Source organism: Cetorhinus maximus, chromosome 2 (assembly GCF_964194155.1).
Source record: "Cetorhinus maximus chromosome 2, sCetMax3.hap1.1, whole genome shotgun sequence".
NCBI classification, from domain to species: domain Eukaryota; kingdom Metazoa; phylum Chordata; class Chondrichthyes; order Lamniformes; family Cetorhinidae; genus Cetorhinus; species Cetorhinus maximus.
In genome coordinates, this window is record NC_135880.1 from 155,326,040 (window position 1) to 155,351,549 (window position 25,510).

Genomic DNA, 25,510 nt, shown 5'->3' on the forward strand with positions numbered 1-25,510 from the left:
ACTTCGCTGCCAAACTGGGATTGATATACAGCTGAAGACAACTAGTGAATGGGTTAAACCTATAGTTGATAGATTGCACTTGAAATAAAGTCCAAGATTCATGGTACTATAATTAGTTGAATTTTTAAATGAGCAATGATCGCTTGATAAAGTTCCAACAAATTTCTGCAAGGTTTGTAACTGTGATGATGATGTCATCAATGTGATTGATGACATCATCATATTGGAGAGTATAATTGATTGTATAAATTGGAAAAATACTAAAGTCAATACCTTGCATTCCTAAGCAGCTCACAAAACTCTGCGCTGCCACAGAGAGCATCTGTAGCAGCACAGATGTATCACAGCAGATATGTAGCAGAGTGTTAGTGACATGCTATTTCAGATCTTGGTTTGCCCTGACCAAGTGTTAGATTTGTTGATTATTATTAGTTGTAATATATTTTTAATCATATTCTTCCATTTGTCTTTAATATAGTTTATTGTTAAATTACACAAAGGGATGTCCTCTGGTTTTAACGCTTTTAAGTTAATTAAACAGAATTGCTGGTCATCGTATTCTTGACTCATGCTTTTTTTTGCATTGCTGGGTTGCCTTTGGTTTACTTAACTTTTTTTCTTTGAGGAATAGTAGTTGGTGGAAGTGGTGGACTTACAAAGAATGCAGCTTTAGTGATAGCACAATGAATGGAAAAGCATATCAATGCACCACAGTCCTCCCCCAACATAGGCAACTGCAGCAGTGGAAGGAAGTCTGCTGCAGACAATCAGGATCCCACAGACTCCAAGTACTCATTTTGTCTTAGGTTATGATTGACAGCTTGACATAAAATCAAATCACTGGACTGCCAAGGTGAAGGCCGAATGTAAAGATATAGGAGGAGGGAAACTGGGTCATGTTCCACATACACTTCATCTAAAGGAAATTGGGAAAGGAAACTGCAGTCAAAATACCAACAGTCCATGGAAAAATCAAGCCTGTTTAATTTTATTGATGCCCTGCCCCTTCCAGCAACCTAAACCAAACCTGTCCATTCTCTGTCCTCCTTTCTTGAAAGCAAATTACCTTAAATTTACTATGTGGGTTTTTGAGACAATTGCAGTGTTTATTTACAGAATTTGAAGAGCTTTCTACAATTATTTCAAGAGATGACATTTGAACATGTGCTGGTGTTTGCCGTGCAATTCAGAATTGTAGCAGTGTTGGTGAATCATCAGTTCCATTTTGACCCAAGTGTGTTCCCCACCAAATTTTAACTGCTTTGTAAATACACATTTGTCATATGTGCTGTTGTATTTCATGTGTTCAATTATTTTAATACATTTATTGGTGTTGTACAATTGTTTTGCAGCACTTTTTAGAAAGTGATGACATTAGAGCTAACACATGCTAAATATGTGTGTAGTAATTTAGTACATTATAATCAAAGGAGCATTAGAATATCTTTGTCCCAAAATTCCTCCTGGAACAGATTGATTTAATGTTAATAATTACTTATTGGCTTGTTAAACACCAATTAAGGCAAACTTGTAAACATGCATACATCCAACCCACGTTGCATTAATGGTGCTGACTGTGAAGGTGACATTGAGGGAGTGGAAAGAGCAAGCAGAGGGCCAGCAAAGAGCAGAGCAGGGACATTTCAGAGAGCAAATAAATTGTTAGCTTACATGATGGTGCACCAGCAAATAATACTGGACATATTGGAAGTGAAAAATTAGCAGAAGTAGCTGAGGAGTATAGGAGATGCAAAGACATAGGCCAGAATTTTCCCGTTGGCGATTTGGGGGCGGGGCCTGCTCACCAACGGGAAAATGATGTAGAATAACGTCGGGAGGAACCCTCGATGTCATCCCAGTCCCTTTAAATTTTTAGGAAGGCGGGTGGACAGCAAAATCAGCTGTCCACCCACCGACCTGTCAATGGCCAATTAAGGCCATTGACAGGCTAATTAAGATCATTAAATACCTGCCAGTCCAACCTTAAGGCTGGCGGGCAGGCCAGGAGCCCCAGCGGGCTCCTGATAATACATGAAACCTCATCCACTGGCGGGATGAGGTTTCATGTCTGTTTTTAAAAAATTTTAATAAAGTTTATGTCATTTTTATTAACATGTCCCATCTCGTGTGACATTGTCACATGAGGGGGACATGTTAATAATATTTTTATTTTTCTATTTTTTTACTTTTGTGCACTGTCACTAATCTCCCTGAGACAGCACTTAGTCTCAGGGAGCAGTGCGCTCGTTCGCACGCATGTGTGAAAGAGCGCACTTTGACAGCTGGGGATTCCCTCCCTCCCCCATCGGGAAGGCCGCTGGGCGGGCCTTAATTGGCCCGCCCACTCAAAATGGCAGCAGGCCCTGTTTCGGCGGCGGACGTCAGCTATCCGCCCACCGCCGAGCCAGTGGGGCCCGCACGCCCACCAAGGGTAAAATTCTGCCCATAATTGAGCAGCATGATGCTTTTCAGTTGGCTATTCAGTTCTGCTTTACAAAAACTCATCCTAAGACACGAGCTTTCACAAAATGCATGAAACTTGTAAGTACAGAAAAAAATAGCAAAAATATTAAATACTAATTAACTGACTGTACATGCACAGGGAAATTTAAATTGCTGTGTTGGGGGAGAGGGGTGTGGGAAGGTAAAAAAACTATTTTAGGTCAGCATAATCATTTTGAAATCACAATCAGCTGAAGTGAAAAATCCATAGCATGAGGCTCTACAGGAAATGATCGAGAAAAGGCAGATTTGTTTTGATTTCCTTTTCCCAACTTTTGATTGATGAAACTCCAGAGTTTCTGCTCTCGGCTCTTTTTTCAAGGAGCTGTTTCAGCATCTTTGTGTATAAACTCCAGGGAAACTCACTTCTCTTAGTGCCACATATTATTCTTGTATGTTCATCTGGATGATTGCAGTGGTGGTTTTGATTTGAAAATAAATTTCCTTCAGAGGCCTGTAATTAACAACTGTAAGTTTTGGAGTGAGTTAGATTTGAGGAGGCGAAAGAAAGAGAGAGATTTAGAATTTCCAAAAAGTCACTGAAACATGTGAATGTCATGCCTTTGGAGCTAAATTTGGATCGGAGACTTACAGTGCTTTATTCTTTTAACAGCACAAAATATACCAGTGACCCAACCAAGAATCATGAAAACTTGCCTTTTGAAGGTAGAGTAGTAGATTTTGAGCCAAGGCCCTGGATGGACACCTGACATTTTTATATCAGAGCTAGAGGACCACCTAGTTTCTAATAATATTGATGCAATATGTTTCACACATAAAAAAATGTACAGACATAGATAATTGATTTATTGAAAAATTATCATGGTGGCAGGTGCCGAATTGTGATGACAATACAAATAAAACAAATAATCATAATTCATAGCATAGTTATCGACAATCATTAAAATAAAAATAAAGTATAAAATAATAAAAGTATTGCACAATTGTGATCATTTCAGCATGCAAATAATTACAATATGTTACAAAATGCATGTCTCCTTAATTTACAGAATAAAAATGAAAGGTCTACTGCACTCTGCATTTTGTATTAAAGTCCATAGATCGTATGTTGTCAGGTTGAGTTCCTTAAATTCCCAATCATTTACATACTGTTTCTGAGTTTTTTAAAGTAGGGGATTGGGCTGTCTCGTAATCTATTTGTTCTATATGTTATTTGCAGAATGGTCTATTTTTTCCTTAATTCCATTGCGCATTTACTTTGGTGTGATTGTGGCAATGGGAAGTGGGATTCAAATGTTTTCTAACAAAGTCCAGACAGAGCTTTTTCCACCTTTCAGCAAGGGAACACATATTCAGTTGTTTGATTGTGTCAGAGTAGCTTTGGTACGTGTTACCTAGAATCAGTTTCAGCGCTTGTTTCTGAATGTTTTTAAGCTTGTTCACATGCACTTTTTCCTAACTCCAACATTCTAAACAGGAGCTGCGTATTCAATAATGGGACTTATATAACTGTTAAACACAGTGAATAGGTCAGTTTGAGGTACGCTGTGATGCTTAAGAAGATGTAGCCTGTGGAGTCTTCCATTTGCTCTCTTAAGCATTTCACGCACTTGGCAATTACATACTTAATTATCCATAATTAAAACTAATAACACAATGAATAGGGTAAAGTTTGCAAATTTTCCTCCTTTCAATGAAATTCCTCTTAAGTTAGACAACTAAGAACTACAGTTTTGATAAACCATCTGCACGAAGTTTTGCATAGCAAATGCATATTAAGATATTTTATTAATTAGAATTTGGATTGGATTGAAGATATACCTTGAAGGGTTCTATTTCCCTCGGTCCTTTTATCTCCTTGTATGAGTTAAATATCATGATATATCTATATTAATAAGTTTTATTTTTACCATTTTTTGAAGTGCATCTCATTTACTCTGTCTGCTGCAAGAATTTCATTCCTGGAGAAACTTTTGCAATTCATTAGAATAAATATTAACACAAAAGGGAATACCTTTTGATATACATATTTGATTTAATAGAGACTTTCATTCTAAACAAGTAGATGTTAATCCCATCGGTTTTTTTTCTTTGATTGTATTAGTGGAGACCAAAGGGACTTTGGTCTCCACTAATACATTTTTTTGTGAAGGCATCCATTTTTTTTATTGACAGTGATCTTGCTGAGCCTTGTACCTGAGTGACTGAGTGTTAGGCCAATTGCCACTCTATTTTTCACCAAAAAGTATATGAAAGTATCCTTGTACTGAATTTGTGTTTAATTTTCCCTCTCCCCTGAATCACCTGGCCTCCATTTGGAGCTTCCCCAGCAGGGTAACTGTGATTGGGAAGGCAATGGCAAGGAAAGTCCAATCTCAGACTGAGCTTGGCTATGATGCCTTATAGTTGAATACTAGCTGACGCTCTAGGCTCACAGAAGAAGAATGGCCATGTGAGATGCTTGCACAGTTGTACCATAACACGAGTCATCAGTTGAAGAAAAGGAAAGGAAAAGATTTTAGTCTTACCATAAAATGAGCAACTCTCGTCTAACAGATAGGCTTTTATCGTAAACAGATATAGGGTTTTGTGTGTGGAATTTTGAATTGAATGCCATTGATCTTTTGCTTTTTTGCCTTGTCCTGTTTTGTGTAACCTTTCACTTTTGGTATGTGTATTGGATAGGGAACTTTCAGAAATGAATGGCTGACACTTTGTAATACTAACCACCTCTGTGTGTGGGGTGGAGGAGGCAGTTGGTTTTCTTTTAAACTTTTTCATCATTTCAGGTTAAAGAATTTACCAAAATTGAACTGCTTGCCATAATTTTTACAATTTTTAAACAGGCCCCCTTTTCAATGATTAGAGCTACAGAAAAGCATTTTAAGCAGTAGAATTGTACAGTACTGCAAGAATACCCTTCAAAACTATGAATGAGTGATACAAAATCAGTGGAAAACATTTTTAGAGTGTAGCAGAATTTGTTTTTAGGGGCCACAAAGTAAGAGGTTTTTATGAAATGAGAATAGACATTCTTGAGGATACCTAGTGTTATTAAACAGTTCAATATTTGGGGGAAAAACATTTTTTCCTCTAGTCCTAACAGTATCTTATATTCCTCTGACAGAGTTGTAAAATGGATCTTAACACTGATGAAAAAATAAATTGGGAAAGGAACAGTTAATTGATGAAAAATGGAGATAGATGTTTCTTCTGCAAGGAAACATGCCTGTATATAATTAAAATTAAAGTTCAGCTAAAATCATGCAATTTGTTTAAGAAGCCAACTATAGTTTACATGGAAATGAGAGGACCATTGGTCATTATATAAAATGTTACTGTATTGTATGATTTACATACTACTAAGTATTGTTAGTAATCATCTAGTTTTACACTCAATATGTCTTTACTCATGGCCAAAAATATCTTCATCCTATTGTGATAGTGCATGCTTATTTATTTATTGTTAAATAAAATCTCAAATGCAACCTTCTGTTTGGATTATATGTTAGTAAAATAGTTGAATTCCCAGACGAATAAGCGTTGTGAATTTTTCGATACATAAAAACAGGTGTGACCATTCTGTCATTTGTTTTTTCTTTTCATTCTATTATTTGTTGTTTACTTTGACTCACTCACTCACACACTCTTTCTGTATTTGTATGTTTCACTCTATTGTTGACCATGGTGTTTATATGCAGTATATACATTCAGTGCTTGCAACATGGGCATGTCTGTCCCACAGTGTTTTATAAAGAGCTCCAAGAAACTGGCATGGAAGTTGAATCTATCCCTGGGTGACCTTACTTGGTGCCATTTCTGAAGAAAAAAGCAGACAAAGAACTTTACTGCTCCGAAATGTTGCCCTTAAACAAAAGGCGAGGAGATGTCTGATTTGGAGCCACCCAAGATCAGTGTAGCTTTTGTGTCAATTCTTCATAACTACATAAAGGGTTGTGAGACTGGCAGAAGTTAATTGCCAGTTCTTGCGGTGCATATTGTTCCTTTAAGGAAATAAAGTAAAACAGAAAATGAACTTTTTCTCTTGTTAACCTTTACTCTATCTGTCTGGAATGTTGAACCAATGTGGTTAACTTTCTAATATTTCTTGATTGAAATCTATGTTGCATCTTAATCAGACTAATGCCTTTCTTAATGGAAGTGAATTTTTTGCATGTATTCTTGGAGTCTAGTTCTGCTCGATACCCAATCTCACTGATAGGTTTCAATTGACAGCTGAGGATTTGTGACTGGACCATGAATCAAAACGGCAGGCATTTATACCCCAGTGCCAGTGACGATACTTTGGGAATTGCTTGGCAAAGGTAATATTTTGAATATTTCTAAAATCTACACCTGAATATCAAAATGAAACTGCATTATCTCTTCTTGTTGTCTAGCCTCAAGTCTGTTTGAAACTATTTGGTGTAAATCTATACAGTCAGTCTCTACCTCAGCATTTTCAAACTCTCGGAGTACAGTGGATTTGGAAATGTTAAACTCCTTGAATTTTCCCACATTGCTTGAGATAAACATGGCTGCCATCCTCTTCAGAGAATTAAATGTAAAACATCTGTTCAAAATATTCTAAGAAGTCTGAAGTTATGCTGAAGGAAAGTTAGCACGGAAGAAACTTTAACTCCTCAACGTTTGGTGCTCAGGACACTCTCCATTTCACTTTGCTTATGATTTTTTTAAAGAAAAAGTATTTATATTTTAACTATTAGTTTGCTTTTCAGAAAAGTAGCACAGTACACTGGTGCACCAGTGTGTGAAGCTAAAGACCTGTGACACACAGGTTCCAGTCCCATTCTGCTGAGTTCCGGATCTCAGCTATCAGGGAGGACCCAAGAGGAGGCCTGGGGCTAACGCATGGAGAGTAAAGGCAAATCAGGCGATGCATATTCTGGCACTTAGCCAATAGCACAGGCAGTGGTCTCAGAGCAGAGCATGTATCGACCTTAGTCATAGGCAGTGCATGACCCAGGTGATTCTACGTGGGGAGAATTCTCTGGAAAAAGAGAGTAATAGCTTTTAGAGGGTACATACGAACTGAAAGAAAATTTTATCTCCAGGCAAACACTGAATGAATGTGCTTTTGACATAGAGAATCAAGTGAGTGTATTTCTAAATGTACTGGTACTTACAAAAGAACATGAATAATAAAACACTTAATGCAATTCTATGAAACCAAAATTAAATTCTATTTGGAGCAAAATTGGCCTTCAATGATGTTTGAAATGGACAGATGCAGGCCAGCAAAGAGGGATATTGCAGTCTTAAAAATTACAATTCTGATTTATATTTAAGAGAAATTACTACTTTTTGTTAAGTTTGTGCAAAGTTAACAGGCAGTTAAGAAAATCTACTGGAGTCCTTTTATTAAGGATATACATGAAACAGGGACAGAGTTTGTGGACGTGATTGAAGAAATGTTCATTTGCAGAACACTCAGCACCAGCTCTTTGTTTTTCTCTTTTATTAATAATCATGCATTTCCAAATTAATATTTAATAGTTTATAGTTACAAATTCAGCATTTTGAAAATATAGGACTATATTCCATTGGTTATGTATTGAGTGTATTTGTTCCAGGTTAATGCTTATTAAACCTCTCAGTTGGATCATAGGACAACTTAAGCTTATTTTACCCATTGAGTTTATGTGTGTATTCTATGTTATATAAAGATGGTAGTGTATAGGCATTATAAAACTACAGTCATGGTACTTTGATGAGGTCTGTTATCATTACAGAAAAGGTGTGTTTTGTTTTTGTTTGCAAGTGTTATGTCTATATCTTATGAATTGTGCAATACAGCTTGGTTAATTGGTGGTCATGCACTTAGGCTATGTGGTTTAAACTAAACCGAATATGTGATCAGTGGGGTTTGGGTGTTCCAGTCCAAATTTAAGTTTATTTCTGCTTCTGAATCATACTGACATTCACAGAAAATAATATGTTGTGACTGTGCTCCCCGTCAATAGCCTGCCACTTTATTTGCCATATTGCAGGAAGCTTCCTAGATGATGGGAGCTGGTCTGTTTACAGCCAAATGCAAAAGGAAATTCAGTACTGTACTTAAAAGGTTAATCCTTTTGCATGTAGCATCAATACTGTTATTTATTTTCCTCTTCTGAAAAAAAATAAATGTTTCTGTTTGACTATCCTGGCAAATGTACTGGGTCAGCACTTCCTGCCATAAGTTTATGTTACTGCAGTAACTTACATTAAACTTACAGTGAAGCAGCTGTTCCATGCTGCACTCTGGGCGAGGATGTTTAACTCAGTAATTGTATTTGAAAGACTCGGAAGATTGCCTTCATGCTCTTGAATCAAAGTCTTTGGAAAAACGTGGATCAAATGCTTTATTACTCTTATTTTACTTCTCATGATTGTAATTTAGAGTTGCAGAATATTATAAGGATTTTTTTCACTTGCATCAAGATAAATTAAATTGTAAAATGTGTGTGCTAGAAAAACTGTTTGACAAAGATAGTTAAAAAAAGCTTGTAGTCAAGTAACCTCAGTGTACTTTAAAAAAATCCTACATAATGTGGCCAAATCCATCAAATTTTCACCTGAGTTTAAATATAATTTCTTGACTGCTCCTCTCAGGAACTTAGATGCAAGACATCCAGACATGTAAATGAGAGGACGAGGGTCAACAATCCATTAAGAAGCCATTAAATAATCTAATTTAGACCATAATCCATAAATTAACCACACTGCATACTTGAGGTGTACTTGTGAGAAAAAGTTTATATTTGAATAGATGGGGAGCTGATGCATGAAGAAGATTATTTGTTCCTCTCTAATCATGGTCACGTCGCAAGCTGTCTGGTAACCAAGGGAAACCAGACATGATGTAATTCCAGATTGAACTTGAACTACAGGGATTTAAAAAAGGGGAACAATAGACCATAGCAATCAATAAAGTCTAATTTCCACACGATTATGTTTGGTGCTTCAAGTTAACCTTTATGGAAATGGTGGATGTGGATGGTACAGTGCAAAAAGATGATCCATAGACAAAATGCTAAAGCAAAGAAACAACTTTGCATTGACAGTTTCCAGCAAATCCCAAGATTTGAGATGGATTAGAAACTTTGCACTCTGCAGTAAGCTGTTTCATTGCTCTGTGGGCTCTTTGTTCCCTTAGGTAGGACAAACTTAATCTTTAGTTTCCTGTCAGATGACTTTGGCGGAGGCTATGTGGGGGAGAGGAGAGGAGGAGCATACAACATAATGCAAAATGCAACACCAACATTGCCCAGCACAGTGTGAAAACTGTTCTTAAGGTGGAATGTTTTTACTTGGTTGCAGACTTTGACCGGCAGTGTGTAAGGTGGGAAATGGATTAAAGAAGAAAATATGAATTGAAGAAGCCTAACAGCACAGTAGTTAAGATGCAGATTTCACTCCACGTGAATCATAGAATCTAGTCGCTCAGCTGGCCAATATTCAAAACCAACAAATATGGCCTTATCTCAGTTAAATTAAAGTTGCCCCATCTGAAAATGAATGAAGATTTTGAATCTGAACCCCTTCACACTACATCCCTATCTGAAATAGCAATAAAAGGATGTAAGTGAAAATTGTCAAGGAATGTAACTAAGAAAACAAGTGACTGTAACTACATGTTATAGCTTATTAAAGTGGTCTTCACTTTCCCTTCATAAACTTATTTGAGTCATACAGTAACAAGAGGTTGGGACAAAATAAACATTTCAGAAAACCCATGTGTATGAATAATTATCTTAAACCAAAGAGCTGGTAGAAAGGAAATGTTTATGTTCATTTATGTTAGAAACTGTAGCTGGTGTCAAGATTATGGATGACACTGAGCAGTAAACATTTTTTTTTAAAGTTCAACATCTGTGACATTCTCTATCAAAAATGAGTGCTTTTATGCTCTGCAAAAAGCGCGTCAGATATATAAACAGAGTAGGCTTTACCGTGGATTATGTAGTCCTATTGTGATAGCTTAGACAAATTATAATTGTTTCTTTTATTCTTTAGTTCTTTTTTAAATTAATTTTTCATGGCATGTGAGTTTCGCTGGCAAGGCAAGCATTTATTACCCATCTCCTATTACCCTTAAGAAGTTAGTGGTGGGCTGCTTTCTTGAACAATTCTTGTCAATAAAATCCTTTCCTCTGGCTGGGTGTGAGCAATCTGATGGTTAATTTTAAAGTTGAGACTCTAAACCAGTGTCTTTAAAGTTAAGAATGTAAGAACGTAAAACAAAAACAACAAATGCTGGAAATACTTAGTAGGTTAGGCAGTGTCTGTGGAGAGAAAAACAAAGTTAACGGGGGTAATTTTACAGCAGGCCGCTGGCGTATATGAAGGTGGACAGGTAAAATAAAGTGGGTGGCTATATCCCATCATTTTCCTGCGCACCTATGAGCTGTCCCCCATATTAAGGTGGGCGGGTAAAGCGTAAGTCAGCCCACTCGTCCTTAGGCCTATTGAGGCCCATAAGTTGCCAATTAAAGGCCACTTAGGGGGCTTCCTTCTGCCTCAGTCTCCATAATATGGGGGAGGCGGGGGAAGGCAGAAGGAAAATGACCAACCAGCTACTTTCCCAACTCAGGGTAAAAGGCAGGAAGGAATGGGGCACTGCCCTCAAGATGGTACCCCCCACCCCCCCCTTTTCAAACCTGACCTCCCAACCCCTCTCATTCCCCATTGCTAGGGTCCCCGATCCCTGCCTGTCCAAAATCCCTGGAATTAAGTCCAGTATCCATGATCATGGGATTCTTTTGTGGTCCCATCAGCAGCCACTACTGCATTCTGGTGCTCCCAAGACTACTCAGCTGCTGGCCCATCAGATTGGCCAGCAGCTCTTGGGGGCGGGATTTCATACCCCTGAGGAGCAGAAGCCTCGCTCAAACCTTGCTAAGGCCACCACCAGCATATTATCACTGTGGGGCAGCCCTTTTTAAAGTCGGCATGTTTACGACTGACTTTTCAATTGGGGTGGGCTGTGGGGCAAGTAAAGTGAACCTCCTTTAAAATTCGCCGCAATGTTTCAACATTTCAGCGACCTTTTATCAGAATTCAAGAATGTTTCTGGCTAGGTCATGAATGACAAATTACTCCACTTCCTTATACCTATTTCTCAATAAACAGAAAAATGAAACATGCCTACTTCCTCGTCAAGCAAGTATGGAAAATTATTCAGCTCTATATCCAGACACATGACAAGAAATTCAAACATTTTCTGGGATTTTACTAGTCTTCCGCTGACAGGGTATTAGGCTGGACCATTTTCCCAGTAGCAGAAACAGCAGTAGCTTGGCCATCCACAGACAGGAGGTGGGCAGCCAATCTATCTAACTGAAGGGCTAAATGAGGGCCTTTTTCCCCAGCAGCTGGCATTTTGTGCTGAGCGGCACTTCGCCATGTGGGGAGGCCACCAGCTGCATCAAGGTGGCTTCCCAGGGAGGGTTATATTTACCTCTCTGATCGCTGGGGTCTACCTGGGCCTAGCACAGCAACTTAATTCCTTGCTTCTCCTTTGAGGATGCTTGAAAATAGAGGCACCGTTTTGTTTTCCTTGCAGCCTCAGAGGCAGCCATTGGTGCCAAGACTGCAGAGCTGCCAGACCTCTGATAGGGCCGGCAGCATGGAGAGGCAGCTTGCCCTCCTTAATTGGATAATGGGCTTGCTGCCAGCCTTTTAATTGGCCTCCTCCGGGAATATTGCTGATGCAATCCTGCTTTTTGCTGGTGTGGGTTCAGGATGCGTATTGGGTCCCAATGTTGGGACTTAACTCATGCTGGGAGAATCCTAGCCATTGGGTTGGATTTTACGGTGGCAGATCAGGCGGGTTGCCCCCCACCCCCGCTATATGAACGTTCTGCTGGGAAGGCAGGGGCGGGAGTGAGCGGACCACTTTCTGTTCTGCCTCCCTCACTCTGCTGAAAACCCAAAATACAGCTCCAGCTCATTGTGTTTCTCCCCTCTCTAATGATTCAGTGACATTTAAAAGTAAAGGAATGCTTTGTCACTTGCTGCCTGGGCTTTCTGGTATATCTGAAGCAGGCACGTAAAAATGATATAATTGTAACTAAAAAAACTTTCTAAGTTCTATGTGAAATAGCTAGAGACCAACATTAGTACAGAGGCAGTGCAATAAGTGGGAATCACAATTTTTACCTTTTCTTAACACATTTGCAGGAGCAGCCAAGTTCACTGTGCATTTTCTGGATGTGCAGGTGAACTAGGGTGTCAACTTATTGAGCAGTTGGAAAACATGTTTATTGCTTAACTAGTGGAGCAGCTGTTTATCCTCATACTGCCTGTGCCAACTATCATAAATAGTTCAGTCTGGCCCATTGAGTCTATGGTGGGTACAATTTCTGTGAAAAATGGAAGAAGAATACCGAAGATGAAAAGATTTATAGTTGCAGATCTGCAGATTGTAGGTGGTATGAGAGAATGAAGAGTTCCCTGTGGAGCTGAAGGTTGTCTGTGAATCAAGGGATATGGGAATGGATGGGAAAATGGAGTTGAGGCAGAAGATTAGCCATGATTGTGTTGAATGGCAGATCAGGATCGAAGGGCCATATGGTGCACTCCTGCTCCTATTTCTTATGTTCTTATGTTATGGACAATGTTAGTATTGGTGGCCATCACACAGGAAGTTCGTGTAGGGTCATGTACAAAGAAAGACCCAAAAGGATGTCCCAATGAAGATGTTAGATTCAACAACAAAAAATGCCAAGGTAAGAAATGAAAATTAACTCAACTAAACATAGCCTACCATATCTGGAGACCATTAAGGTTCAACATGTCATACGAGTTTGCTTAAAGATCTTCATATACTAGATTTGACCTAGTAAGTTGCTGAATCAAAGAGGTAGGCCTGGATTTTGCTGAGTTAAACTTTAACAAGTTAGAGCGCTCGAGACAGAGGCCCAGATTTTCGCTCCCGGGTTGGGTGCACAGAGATGTGTTAATTCCTGGCTCTGCGAACACAACCTTTAAAAATGGCCACTCGCAATCCTGATTTTCATTTTGGGGGTGGGGGGGTGGGGGGGCTGGATTAAAAATCAGGCTCGCCTCCCCTGGAATGAATGTGGAGGCTGCTGGTTTTAAGGTGGGATGGGCGGAAGGCCTGGCCTCTGTGCTTCGGCACTGTTGAATTTAATTAAAAAAAGATTAAAACAAAAAACAGCCCTCACCCCCTCAACCCTCACACACTCCCCATGCCCCATCCACACCAATTTATGCCACGTCATTCCCTCCCACTCACCACCTATGGCCCCTCACACCTTATGTGCCAGCACATGCCCCTCTACCCAACCCCATGGCTCCTCATACTGCCTATGCCAACCCACACCCTTCCACCCAAGCCAATAGCCCTTTATAGCTCCTAGGCCAACAGTGCCAACTCATGTCAAACCATGCCCCCACCCACGACCATATCCCTTACACCCTCCATGCCAACTCACCTTGTATCCACCATGGGCAAATCTCAGGAGCCATGTTGACATGCAATTAAGTTATATCCATTAATGATGTCACAATTTTAAACAAAAAACACACTCCATGATTTAAAACGACATTCAATAGCTGCAAATTCCTTCAACTATTCTCTTATTAAAACAAAAATTTCTGTCCTATAACCATTTTGAGCTGTCATTCAAACTGCTCACTTAACATGCATTGCACTGTGATAATGTTAGTTTGTAAATCAGTTATTCTGATACAAATCCTATAATGAAAGCCCTCAGGCTTATGTCAAGAGACAGAATGAAATATCAAACGCTTATGTCAAGGGACAGAATGAAATATCAAACACCTTTTTTGCACTTCAGACTTTTTTAAAATTTAAAGCCCAACAGAGTTAAATCCATTGACAGCTTTTACAGTTCCAGTGAGTTTTGACAGTTCTTTAACAGCTTGACACTTCCAATTGGTCTGTGCACTTCTTACGCACAATCATGTTTACTTTTAACAATCCTAAGGGGTGGCTTACTTCTCCCGAAGGTGTCCTGGGACCATATTCAAAAAGATATCTTATCTCTCCAAAAGGGTACCCCGGTTATCCAAACAAATCCACCAAGTTCAGACCAGGTCTTACCTGGCCTAATTGGCACACATCTGGTTTCACTCTTCTGGGCTACCAAAATCCCACTTCAGTGGAAGCAGCTGATGATTTAAATGGCCAGCTGCCTCCGTAAACCACACATGTACAAACCCCAGCCCAACTCTAGTTCTGCCTCTGTGAAAATAGGAAATGCCGTGTTTGGAAACGGGACATAGGATTTTCAGCCATTTCTGCTATTTTTGTCACGATAGACGGCCTCGCCATCATGGTGAAAATCTGGGCCGGAGCCTCACTTGATAGGCAGGTAGAACTGTCAATTTCTAACATTATAATTAATAGCCAGATAATTGGGAGGACCAAAATTGGAGTGCAGTAACGTCTAGTCAGCTCTCCCATCGAGCAAGATTCCACCCAGGAGTAATTCATATCTAATACAACAGGATCGAAAATAGGGGGAGCAGGTGAGGAAAATTGAAGAATCAATATATTTACACAGGCAACTGACAACTACCATGCACTTGAACAGTTTTCAAATGTTTTCTCAAACATTCTTTCGAAAATACACATATTCAGGTAAATTCACAAAACTATGCTACTGCATATTTGCTTATTCATCGTATATTTTTGTATATTTATCCTTTCCTTACAGACAAAGGCCACTTTCAACAGAAGGTCTAGAATCCAGATGCTGAGAGAGGAATTGAGAGACCCAGCAGGCCAAAGCTGTCACTTCTTTGAAAAGGCTATCATCGAGGTCATCAGATGGGATGACATAGTTTGGGTAACATGCAAGTTGGAAGAGAGAAATTTGCATTAGGTTTGTATAATTATACTCACATTCCTTTTTTGCAGATGTAAAGCAGTGACTACGGTGGGACACATGAGTTCCATACTAACATGAGCAACTTAACACCAATTATGCACATTAATTCATGTGTCCTTTCTTCTTGTTACAGATACATCACAATCCCAGGATCGTCAAGCTGGGCCTTTCAACAGCATACCATACCACAGCTTCAACATCATCAACACTTGAAATACACACAAGTCCAGGCACATAGGGCCAGATTTTCAAATAGCCACAGGGTCGGGACCCAGTGCAGGCACAATTTCAAAATTGCGGCCCTGAAAGTCGCTTCAGGATCCCGACATTTCTGGAATAGTTTGTAATGTTCAAAAGGCCGACAAGAGAAGGAACAGGAAACCTGCTCCTCACCAATAAAAAGCCCATTATCTCCTTAAGGTGCTTGTTAAGGAGCCTATATGATGCAGAATGGAATTTTTAAATTTTATTTCGGCTTACCCGAACTGTCTGCTCTGCATTACAGCACAGTTGTCAGGTTTGCTGAAAGGCAAAGTAAAATTTATTTGTCTTTGAATTGAAACTTACTTTTCATGGACCTTCTTGCACCAATGCGAGTGCTGGCTTTTCATTCTTCCGTCATGGCCCCTTTCATTCCTGCCATAACTGCTGGCCCTGTAAGGAACTACCTTGGCAAGACAGCGACAGCCCCCAACATGGCTGCCGTCTGCCTTTGCCCCTGGTCCTATGCAGGCAGCTCCCACTTCCTGGAGGTGCTAGATGCCATTAATTGGGCACCAAGTTTGCCTCCTGTTCAATTAGGTCACTTGAATTTAAAAACAGTGTTGCAAAAGCGATGCAGCTGAGGCGCAGGGTTAGGGCCCAGAATCCATCCCACTGTCAGGTTCCTGACCCCACTTTGAAAATCTGGCCCATGCACTCTGGAGAGCTTTGCCGATTCAGAGGTGGACGCACAAGGACACATCTTTTCTGGTGGCTGAAAGAGGGCAGGCTGCTGCTGAGTGGAGGCAAACATTACTGCAGACTCCTCTGAGCCACTTGTAATTTTGAACTCATAAAGTCAGCTCTGAAGCACAAGATACTTGAGGAGCACAAATGTGTGCACTGGTAATTTGCCTCCTTAAAGCATGGTTGTGTACTGTTGTAATGAAAGGGTTCTCTCTCCTGCAGTTAGTGATTGAGTAACATGGTATATCAATGGCATCTCCAGGGCATGTAGCTGTTGAACGTACTCATAACATTTTTCAAAGGAGCTCCCTACTGCCTTAACTCAACTTCAGTAGTATCGTTGATGTGATGTGGCTGGAAAACAAGCAGGAATAAATTTGCATTTTGTTTAACAGTGGCTTAACAACTATAAAGAAGTCCATGTAGGAAACATGTATAAGCGTGTCTTAATATCATTTGATCTTGGGAGAAATATAGAGCAAATGAAAAGAACACATTAATATTCCACGATTGCCATTGTACTATACATTAGTGCACAATTAACTGCTACCTCAGATCCTCAATATTACTTGTTGTGCACAACCGTTTACCCAAAATTGTCCTCCTGTTTGAAGGAAATGAGTAAACAATCAAGGGTAAAGGAAGATGCCTCAATTGAATCAGATTTCTAATTAATACTTGTGTCACCAGTGAATAGTACTGAAATTGGCATTTACTGCATTTCTTAAAGCAAACACACAACAATGATTAAATTCAGGTTATATTGCAGTGGGCAAATTATTTTTTGTATAACCTATGTATTGTTACTGGCAACAAAGCTGCACAAATACTTAGGCCCAGATTTCTACTCTCGGGTTGAGTGTGCAGAGACGGGAGAATTACCAGCTCTACGAACCTGACCTTTAACAATGGCCTCCCACATTGGGATTTTTGTTTTGGGGGTGGGGGTGCGGGCTGGACCCGTTGCCCTTGAAACAAGTGTGGAGGCTGCCAGGAGCAGTGGCAGGCTGGGCAGAAGGCCTGCCTCTGTACTTCAGCAACTTGTTCAAGTTATTTTAAAAGAGACTAAAACAAAAAGCAACCCTCCAGCCCTCACCCTCTACACACACCCCATGCCCCATCCATTCCAGCTTATGCTACATTATGCCCCCCACCGACCCCCATAGCCCCTCATACTGCATATGGCCCCCACATTCCCAGGGCCCTTGCTAGCCCCTATGCCAGCTTAGTGCCAACTCATGCCATGTCCCCCCACCCACACCCTTTGCCATTACCCTCTCCATGCCAACTCACCTAGTATCCTTTGACAGTTCCTGAACAGGTTGACAGTTCCGATGAGTTTATGCACTTTTTACGCACAATCAGATTTACTTTTAACAATCCTAAAGGACCCCTTACATCTCCTAAAGGTACCTTACCTCTCCCAAATGTATCCTGAGGCCATATCCAAAGGGGTACCCTGGCTATCCAAATGAATCTACCAAGTTCAGACCTCTTACCTGGTCTAATCTGCACACTCCTGCTTTCACACTCATGGCTGTCAAAATCCCACTTCAGTGGAGGCAGCTGGTGATTTAATGGCCAACTGCCTCTGCAAACTGTGCTTGCACGAACCCTGGCCTGACTCCAGTCCCTCCCCCACGAAGATAGGGAATGTCGTGTTCGGGAGCAGGTCTTAGAATTTCCGGCCATTTCTGGGATTTTCGCATGCCAGGCATAGCGAAAATCTGGGCCTTAATTTTTAAACATGGATGTAAAACATCTTTACATTCATAGTCATTAACCTTGGGTGGCATTTTGCTATGTGAATGAGGCCTTTCCTGTGCTGGAAGCAGCGTGTGAAAATATTTTCTGCCAGAATGTATTCCGTCCAATGTTAAACACAATTAATGGTTCTTTGTGTTCAGCTTGCAGATACATTTATGGATTTTAAAGTTGTTTTGTAATTTTTTGAAGCAAACTTCACCTTAATAATTGGAAGCATACAGAATTTCCTGAAAACTACCAGTTTTTCAAGTCCAACAAGAGTTTTTTTTTCTCTTGTATTTCTTTTAAGATTACCCAGAGAGATCTTGGGGTAAATTTTGGAAATGTGAAGTCTAAAATTTAATTTTGGTAGCTTCAGTACAATATAGCAGAATGTGATTAAAATTATACTGAAGCAAAGCAGTTTAAAAAGAAATAGTATGGCAATGATTTTCCTTCTTTTTAAGAAAGAGAGCATTTACTTTTTTTTATTTGTTCATGGGATGTGAGTGTCGCTGGCTAGGCCAGCATTTATTGCCCATTCCTAATTGCCCTTGAAAAGGTGGTGGTGAGCTTCCTTCTTGAACTGCTGCAGCCCATGTGGCGCAGGTACACACTGTTAGGGAGAGAGTTCCAGGATTTTGACCCAGTGACAATGAAGGAATGGCGATATATTTCCAAGTCAGGATGGTGTGTGGCTTGGAGGAGAACTTCCAGGTGGTGGTGTTCCCATGCACCTGTTGTCCTTGTCCTTCTAAATGGTAGTAGTCATGGGATTGGGTGGTGCTGTCTAAGGAGCCTTGGTGAGTTCCGGCAGTGCACCTTGTAGATGGTACACACAGCTGCCACTGTGCATCAGTCAAGTGGGCTGCTTTGTCCTGGATGGTGTCTAGCTTCTTGAGTGTCATTGGAGCTGCACTTATCCAGGCAAGTGGAGAATATTCCATCACACTCCTAACTTGTGCCTTGTAGATAGTGGACAGGCTTTGGGGAGTCAGGAGGTGAGTTACTTGCCACAGGATTCCCAGCTGCTAATCTGCCCTTGTAGCCACAATAATTATTGAGGACTTGAAACGTCAACTCTTTTCTTCTCCGCCGATGCTGCCAGACCTGCTGAGTTTTTCCAGGTAATTCTGTTTTTGTTTTGGATTTCCAGCATCCGCAGTTTTTTGTTTTTAACAATAATTATATGGCTAGCCCAGTTCAGTTTCTGGTCAATGGTAACCCCAGGATGTTAATAGAGGGGGAATTCGACGATGGTGATGCCATTGAATGCCAAAGGGAAATGGTTAGATTCTCTCTTGTTGGAGATGGTCATTGCCTGACACTGTGTGGCGTGAATGTTACATGCCACTTCTCAGCCCATGCCTGGATATTGTCCACGCCCTGCTGCATTTGGGCATGGACCCCTTCAGTATCTGAGGAGTCACAAATGGTGCTGAAATTTGGGCAATCATCAGCCAATAATCCCCACTTCTGACCTTATGATGGAAGGAAGGTCATTAATGAAGCAGCTGAAGATGGGTTGGGCCGAGAACTCTAGCCTGAGGAATTCCTGCAGTGATGTCCTGGAACTGAGATGATTAACCTCCGACAATCACAACCATCTTCCTTGGCGCTAGGTATGACTCCAACCAGCGAGAGTTTTCCGCTGATTCCCATTGACTCCAGTTTTGCTAGGGCTCCTTGATGCCACACTCAGTCAAATGATGCTTCGATGTCAAGGACAGCTACTCTCACCTCACCGCGCCTCAGGCGTTCAGCTCTTTTGTCCATGCTTGAACCAAGGCTGTAATGAAGTCAGAACCCAAACTGAGCATCAGTGAGCAAGTTATTGCTAAGCAAGTGCCACTTGATAGCACTATTGATGACCCCTTCCATCACGTTATTGATGATCAAAAGTAGGCTGATGGGTGGTAATTGGGGTTGGATTTGTCCTTTTTGTGTACAAGACATATATGGGTAATTTTCCACATTGCCGGATAGATGCCAGTGTTGTAACCGCACTGGAACAGTTTGGCTAGCGGTGTAGCAAGTTCTGGAACACAAGTCTTCAGTACTATTGCCGGAATATTATCAGGGCCCATAGCCTTTGCAGTATCCAGTGCCTTCAGCCATTTCTTGATATCACGTGGAGTGAATCGAATTGGCTGAATTGGCATCTGTGATGCTGGGGACCACAGGAGGAGGCCAAGATAGATCATCCACTCAGCACTTCTGGCTGAAGATTGTTGCAAATGCTTCAGCCTTATCTTTTGCACTGATATACTGGACTCCTTCATGATTGAGGATGGGAATATTTGTGGAGCCTCCTTCTGCAGTGAGTTGTTTAATCATCCACCACCATTCACGACTGCAGATCTTAGATCTGATTCATTGGTTGTAGAATCGCTTAACTCTGTCTATCGCTTTCTGTTTAAGCTGTTTGGCATGCAATAGTCCTTGTTGTAACTTCGTCAGGTCAACACCTCATTTTTAGGTATGTCTGCTGCTGCTCTTGGCATGCTTTCCTGCACTCTTCATTGAACTAAGGTTGATCACCTGGTTTGGTGGTAATGGTAGAGCTGGGGATATACAGGGCCATGAGGTTACAGATTGCGGTTGAGTACAGTTCTGTTGCTGCTGATGGCCCTCATGGTTGCCCAGTCTTGAGTTGCTAGATGTGTTCAAAATCTATCCCATTTAGCACAGTGGTCATGCCACAGAACAAGATGGAGGGTAATGTGAAGACGGAACTTTGTCTCCACAATGACTCTTCAGTGGTCACTACTACCGATATTGTCATGGACAGATGCACCTGTGGCAAGCAAATTGGTGAGGGTGAGGTTAAATCTGTTTTTCCCTCTTTTTGGTTCCCTCACCACCTGCTACAGACCTAGTTTAGCAGCTATGTCCTTCAGGACTCGGCTAGTTCGGTCTGTAGTCTGAAGCCACTCTTGGTGATGGACATTTGGAGTCTCCCACCCAGAGTACATTCTGCGTCTTTTCTACCTTCAGTGCTTCTCCCAAGTGGTGTTCAACATGGAGGAGTACTGATTTATTAGCTGAAGGGGGCTGTATGTGGTAATCAGCAGGAGGTTTTCTTGCTCATGTTTGACCTGATGCCATGAAACTTCATGGGCTCCAGAATCGATGTTGAGGACTCCCAGGGCAACACTCTCTTGAGTTGTGCTGCCACCTCTGCTGGGTCTGTCCTGTGATGGGACAGGACATATCCAGGGATGGTGATAGTGGTGTCAGGGATATTATCCATAAAATTTGATTCTGTGAGTATGACTATGTCTGGCTATTGCTTGACTAGTCTGTGAGACAGCACTCCCAGTTTTAGCACAAGCTCCCAGATGTTAGTAAGGAGGACTTTGCTGGATCGACAGGGCTGGGTTTTCCATTGTCGTTTCTGTGCCTAGGTCGATGCCCAGTGGTCCATCTGGTTTCATTCCTTTGAGGCTTTTTTTGCGGTTTGATACAACTGAGTGGCTTTCTAGGCCATTTCAGAGGGCATTTAAGAGTCAACCACATTGCTGTGGGTCTGCAGTCATATGTAGGCCAGACCAGGTAAGGATGGCAGATTTCCTTCCCTAAAGGACATAAATGAACCAGATGGGTTTTTACAACAACGCATGGTTTTATGGTCATCATCAGACTTTTAATTCCAGATTTTTGTTTTATTGAATTCACATTTCACCCATCTACCATGGTGGGATTCAAACCCAAGTCCCCAGAGCATTATAAATAAGAACAGAAATGCTGGAAAAAACTCAGCAGGTCTGGCAGCATCTGTGGAGAGAGAAACAGTTAACGTTTGGAGTCCGTGTAACTCTTCTTCAGAGCTGAAGAGAAGGAGGTACCTCTCTTCTCTGAAGAAGAGTCATATGGACTCAAAATATTAACTCTGTTTCTGCTTTCACAGATGCTGCCAGACCTGCTGAGTTCTTCCAGCATTTTCTGTTTTTACTTCAGATTTTCAGCATCCGCAATATTTTGATTTTATCCCCAGAGCATTACCCTGGGTCTCTGATTATTAGTCCAGATCATAGAACTATGCTGGTCTGACGGGTTAGCAGATGTGCAGATCAGGGTCGGGGAGAGCAGCAGAGACGTGTTGCCACCCAGTGCAATGGGCCATTTCATTATCATGATCAACCCCTTTTATGAGAGAAGATTGCTGCTTCCAAGATTCTAACTGAGGTTCAGATCAGGACTTCATACAGATCCTGATGGAAACTGGTAGCCTTGGTCAAGACCTGGAGTATCTTCGGATCTCTGTTGCATTGCTGGCCAACTTACGCAGTGAGTTGGGCCATTGATCCTGCAGATCTATGTTTTTATGGTAGGCTTTAACATCGATCATACTAAACGGTGGGCGGTCATGATTTTTCATTAGCCATTTTGTGACACAAATTTTGAACAGTGGGAAAAGCAGAAAACTGTCTCCCTATGAAACACCTAGAACAACACTATTTTCACACATTCTGTGCAATTAATGAGCTGCCTAGCTGTTATAGTCATCAAAAATGTTGATTCAGCTTTGCAGAAGAGGGAGTATGGAAATTGAATGATTTACGAATTGCAGGGCAAGAAATTTGAACAGCCCAATTCATTGTGCCATCCATGGAGATCCTAAAAGATGGAGATGCTTTCCTCACATTGACAAGTGAATTAATGTACGTCCAAGGGTGACATTTTATAGGAGTAGGAGCTTACATATTGCAATGTATTTAATGGCTGTTTGTCACTTTTTCTCTGGATGTTTTGTTGAAGGCTTACTCTTATTGAATTTAATTGTGGCAATGTTAAAGTATAGCACACGGAAATAAACTAATTGGTTTCATTTGCATGGTCTGGTTAAAGAAGAAAGGCTCACCAATTAATGTTGGTCTTGAGATTGAAGGAAAGGGAAAAGACAAAAGCTGGAACCTTCCCAGTCCACTGGAGTCGGATTGGAGGCCAGACAAGTTGTGGGAAAGAAAGTGAAAACCCCATCAGGATGCTGCCCCAATGCTGTCCCACCACCCAGCGGGTTTTTCAGGAGCAGGCAACCTTGGGAATCGGCAGCCCACCCTGCAGAAGTGGGCAGTCAACCAAACCAATCAAGAACCCAATTAAGAGCCATTATCCCATGCCAACTGAAGTTTCCCAGTGTTAGTTAGCACCTCCCCCCGCCAAACCCCATTGACCCAGAGACAAGAGACTATTCAGAGGCGGCCTCCTGGCTTGCAGGTCAGAGGATCATCACCGCCTCCTCTCAAACACTTATTGGTGGAACCACAAGACTGAAACAACCACAGCCACAATCATTCCTGTGGAGAGTTTTCCCTCCACACTCTTGGCCCTAACAGCTCTAGGCATTCTTTATTTTAAAATGTCCTGCAGCCACCTGAGAATGCCTCCATTTTGACCTCACGCTCAGACAGGACTACCTGCCTCAGCAGCGTCACCCTTCCTGGGGTCAGAAGGAGAGGAGGAGTTGTGCTGCTGGCCATCTGTCCAGTTCTGCAAGTCCGCTCCTTGAACTTCCTGTGTCACTATTCCACTAGCCATCCTTCATTGGCCATTTTCCATATGATTGTGATGCCATACAGATTCAGTCAAAAGTAGGGTTGGTACCCAGAAATGGTCCATTTTTTAAATTGATTCTTTCACAGGATGTGGGCATTGCTGGCTGGACCAATATTCATTGTACATCCCTAATTGCCCTTGAACAGGTGGTGGTGAGCTGCCGCCTTGAACTGCTGCAGTCCATGTGGTGTAGGTACACCCACAGTGCTGTTAGGGAGGGAGTTCCAGGATTTTGACCCAGTGACAGTGAAGGAATGGTGATATATTTCCAAGTTAGGATAGTGTGTGGCTTGGAGGGGAACTTGCAGGTGGCAGTGTTCCCGTGTCCTTCTAGGTGGTAGAGGTGGCAGGTTTGGAAGGTACTGTAGGAGGACCCACAGTCAGTTCCTGCAGTGCATCTTGTAGATGGTACACTGTGCACAGGTGGTGGAGGGGGTAAATGTTTAAGGTGGTGGATAGAGTGCCAATAAAGTGGGCTGCTTTGTCCAGGATGGTGTTGAGTTTCATGAGTGTTGTTGGAGCTGCACTCATCCAGGCAAGTGGAAAGTATTCCATCACAATCCTGACTTGTTCCTTGTAGATGGTGGACAGGATTTGGGATGACAGGAGCTGAGTTACCCTCTTCAGAATTCTCAGACTCTGACCTGGTCTTATAGCCACAATATTTATATGGCTAGTCCAGTTCAGTTCCTGATCAATGGTAACCCCCAGGATGTTGATAGTGGGGAATTAGCAATGGTCATTGAATGTCAAGGGTAGATGGTTAGGTTCTCTCTTGTTGGAGATGGCCATTGCCTGGCATTTGTGTGGCGCACATATTACTTGCCATTTATTCGTCCAAGGCTGAATCTTGTCCAGATTTTGCTTGTATGGACACGGGCTGTTTCAGTATCTGAGAAGTTGCGAATGGTGCTGAACATTGTGCGAACATCCCCACTTCTGACCTTATGATGGAGGGAAGATCATTGATGAAGCATCCAAAGATGGTTGGGCCAAGGACACCACCCTGAGGACCTCCTACAGTGATGTCCTGGAACTGAGATGATTGACCCCCAACAACCACAAACATCTTGCTTTGTGCTAGGTATGATTCCAACCTGTGGAGAGTTTTCTCCTGATTCCTGTTGACTTCAGTTTTGCTCGGGCTCATTAATGCCACATTCGGTCAAATGCCTTGATGTCAAGGGCAGTCACTCTCACCTCTTGAGTTCAGCTCTTTTATCCATGTTCGGACCAAGGCTGTAATAAGGTCAGGGACTGACCCTTATGTCTGGAAAATTCCAGACAATGTGTATGGTTGAGAACATTAGAGAACTAATATTTCGAAGTTTGTCTCTTGTACATAAAGTATGACCTAATGTGAGAATTGATCATACAGTGTAGAAATGAGTAATGAAATATTGGGATATCCATTCATTTCTCCTGGTCATGTGGATGCAAACCTTCTGTAGCAGACTCAGCATCCATCATAGCAGCATAGGGCAGAATTTAACCATACCCCACAGTGGGTTTGCAGACAGGTTACCTACCCTGGCCTCAAGCAGGAGAGGGGTGGTGCATCCCTCAATGATGCCTTTTCCACATTGGGTAACCCCCACCACCCCCGCCAAGGTCTGTTCCCCCAGGGGCTCCACCCGCCCTGGTCCCTCCATCAAGACCCCACCTCCCCACCCCTCCCTTCTCAACCCCTTGAGAAACCATCTCCCCTCGCACTTACCTGGTTCTTGACTCAGGGACTTAGAATCTGGGGACTGCCTGAAGTCCCAGTCATCCCAACCTGATTGGCCAGCAGCCCTTTGAGATGGGACTTGCGCCCAAGTCTTGCATCCAGCCAATTATTGTTCCATGTGGCATTAAATGGCTGGGGGCCAGCCATTATCTGTGAGGATGCGTTCCCCGCTGCCTCTTTG

The 25,510-nt window shown here is 41.7% G+C and overlaps 1 protein-coding gene across 10 annotated transcripts in view; it reads left to right on the forward strand.

The window, feature by feature from the left end:
* The window catches only part of LOC144698817 (nuclear factor 1 B-type-like), a 375,700-nt gene that overhangs the window by 314,374 nt on the left and 35,816 nt on the right, over nt 1-25,510 (forward strand). For 8 of the 10 annotated variants that reach the window (XM_078570524.1, XM_078570525.1, XM_078570519.1 and 5 more), the window contains exon 11: nt 6,700-6,788. The exons of the other annotated variants lie outside the window; for them this stretch is intronic. In XM_078570524.1, coding sequence (XP_078426650.1) covers nt 6,700-6,788 — 89 coding nt within the window. The remainder of the gene's footprint in view (nt 1-6,699; nt 6,789-25,510) is intronic. 10 annotated transcript variants of the gene reach the window in all.